This window comes from Volvox carteri, assembly GCF_000143455.1.
Source record: "Volvox carteri f. nagariensis unplaced genomic scaffold VOLCAscaffold_134, whole genome shotgun sequence".
Classification (NCBI taxonomy): domain Eukaryota; kingdom Viridiplantae; phylum Chlorophyta; class Chlorophyceae; order Chlamydomonadales; family Volvocaceae; genus Volvox; species Volvox carteri.
The window spans coordinates 38,906-41,300 of NW_003307677.1; the positions used below are offsets into that span (position 1 = coordinate 38,906).

Here is a 2,395-nt window from a genome sequence, read left to right on the forward strand (position 1 = left end):
TGGCCTCTACCTGCTGAACTATATATCTATGTATACTGTTCTGTACAGTGCTCGTTGACTGAGCTCACAGCTGTAGCAGGGGTTTTCGTGCACTGCCCACCGGTGATCTACGAAATGCTTGGATATTAATTGTGTGGTGCATATATTATCTACACTCGTGGAACGCCACCACTTAGTATCTTCTTAATACCATCTTAGTGCTACCCACTTCATATGTCCTTCATAGCTACCTGGTAACATTCTTAATAGGCCGCTTAGTAGGTCACTTAGTATCATGTTACATACTAATGGTACTCGAAGCGCTTAGTCCCGAATACTAAGTCCTCCAAACAAATATTAAGTGACATTTATTAAGAACTTCATGATCAAGCAATTATGAAGTAATGAATATCAAGAACTTCAAACAAATATGAAGTAACATTTACTAGGGGCAAATGCTTGCTCAATAGATGATTCTAAGTAAGGAATTACTTTCTGGAGGTGTAAGATTGACATTTCACTGCCACTGTTGAGCTGTTCGGGCTCACATTTACGAAAGTTTTAAATCTGGGACAGATGTAAGCTAAATACCTTGCAGCGCTGCAAGAGCTTTTGTAACATTCTTGCTTAGTTCTGTGAGATAAGAAAAAAGATATTAAAGTTATAACTTTAATATCCTACAAACACGGAGGGGGGTTAAGAACGTTCTTAACTCGTTCTTAGCCCAGCCAAATTGATAAAATTGAATAACCATTAGAACGTTCTTACACCGTTCTAAGAACGTTCTAAGAACGTTCGTAAGGCATCCGTTTATCTTAAAACCATTCTTTGAAATTCTTTAGCATTCTTTGGGGCCCAGCAGTCTTAGGTATTCTCTTCCATTCTTTGGGGTGTTCTTATTCGTTCTTAGACCAACTTAGTGTTAAAGCATACTTAGCTGCTTTTTGGCCGGTTTTAACCATTCTTATCATAGGGTTGCTAAGTATGGCACACGTTCTTAAGTCTCATTCTTAAGAAATAAAACCACTCTTTACCATTCTTTAGCATTCTTTAGGGCCAGCAGTCTTATGTATTCTTTTCGTTCTTTGGGGTGTTCTTATACATTCTTAGGCCAACTTATTCATTCTTTGCCTAAAGCATACTTAGCTGCTCTTTGGCCGGTTTTAACCGTTCTTACCATAGGTTCGCTAAGTATGGCACTCATTCTTAAGTCATATTCTCAGGAAATTCTAAGGTTATTCTTACATTGAAATCCATTTCGCGTATTGTATTGGAATCGAACCTAAGACTGCGATACTATTATACTATAATGTTTCCCTAAACCTATGCTGTAATAAACGACACCTCAACTTAAATTATTGTCACAGCATCCAAAGGTTCTGTATCTATTCTAAAACGTGTGCGTATACTATGAGCTGCGCCAAGTGCCGTACACGAACATATGTGCGTGTACGACAAACAACTCAACACCTGTTCAGCAACTCAGCTATCAGCCCTGGCCCCTGTACAAAAACCTGGCGTGCAGCCTGACATGGCCACATACCTGCTGCAGCCCACTGCCCAACACCATCCCTGGCTGCTGCAGCTGCATGAAAAACAAGAGGCGCCCCGAGGCCACTGCCATGTTTAGCTGAATCCAAATGGAAGCATCCTTGCTTGCCATGGAGAGGCTGGCAGACTCATGTGTTTTCTACAAGCCCCCACAAGAAGGTGGCAAGGTGGTACAGGAGGGTACCCTCCGGTGGCAGGGTGGTACTGGAGGGTACCCTCCGGTGGCAGGGTGGTACTGGAGGGTACCCTCCAGTGGCAGGGTGGTACAGGAGGGTATCCTCTGGTGGCAGGGTGGTACAGGAGGGTACCCTCCAGTGGCAAGGTGGTACAGGAGGGTACCCTCCGGTGGCAGGGTGGTACAGGAGGGTAACCTCCGGTGGCAGGGTGGTACAGGATGGTACCCTCCAGTGGCAGGGTGGTACAGGAGGGTATCCTCCGGTGGCAGGGTGGTACAGGAGGGTACCCTCCGGTGGCAAGGTGGTACAGGAGGGTACCCTCCGGTGGCAAGGTGGTACAGGAGGGTACCCTCCGGTGGCAAGGTGGTACAGGAGGGTACCCTCCGGTGGCAAGGTGGTACAGGAGGGTACCCTCCGATGGCAGGGTGGTACAGGAGGGTACCCTCCGGTGGCAAGGTGGTACAGGAGGGTACCCTCCGGTGGCAAGGTGGTACAGGAGGGTACTCTCCGGTGGCAGGGTGGTACAGGAGTAGGGTTGGAAGTCATCTAAGACTAAACTTCTAAACTTATATGAGAACCTTTAGAAACTAAACCTAGCTAATATCTATAGATATTAGATGGCCTTTTTTGGCGCCTTAGATGTACGGCAGCTCCGAAACCTTAGCAGAGACCTTAGGTGGTCCTGAGAA

The 2,395-nt window shown here is 46.0% G+C and overlaps 1 protein-coding gene across 1 annotated transcript; it reads right to left on the reverse strand.

Moving 5' to 3' along the window:
- Positions 1-1,669: 1,669 nt before the first annotated feature.
- On the reverse strand, positions 1,670-2,011 carry VOLCADRAFT_70605 (uncharacterized protein; the record flags this gene model as incomplete). Its single annotated transcript, XM_002959200.1, has 1 exon — positions 1,670-2,011. A coding segment is annotated over one exon (342 nt), but the record flags the coding sequence as incomplete, so codon positions are not given.
- Between the last annotated feature and the right edge of the window lie 384 nt (positions 2,012-2,395).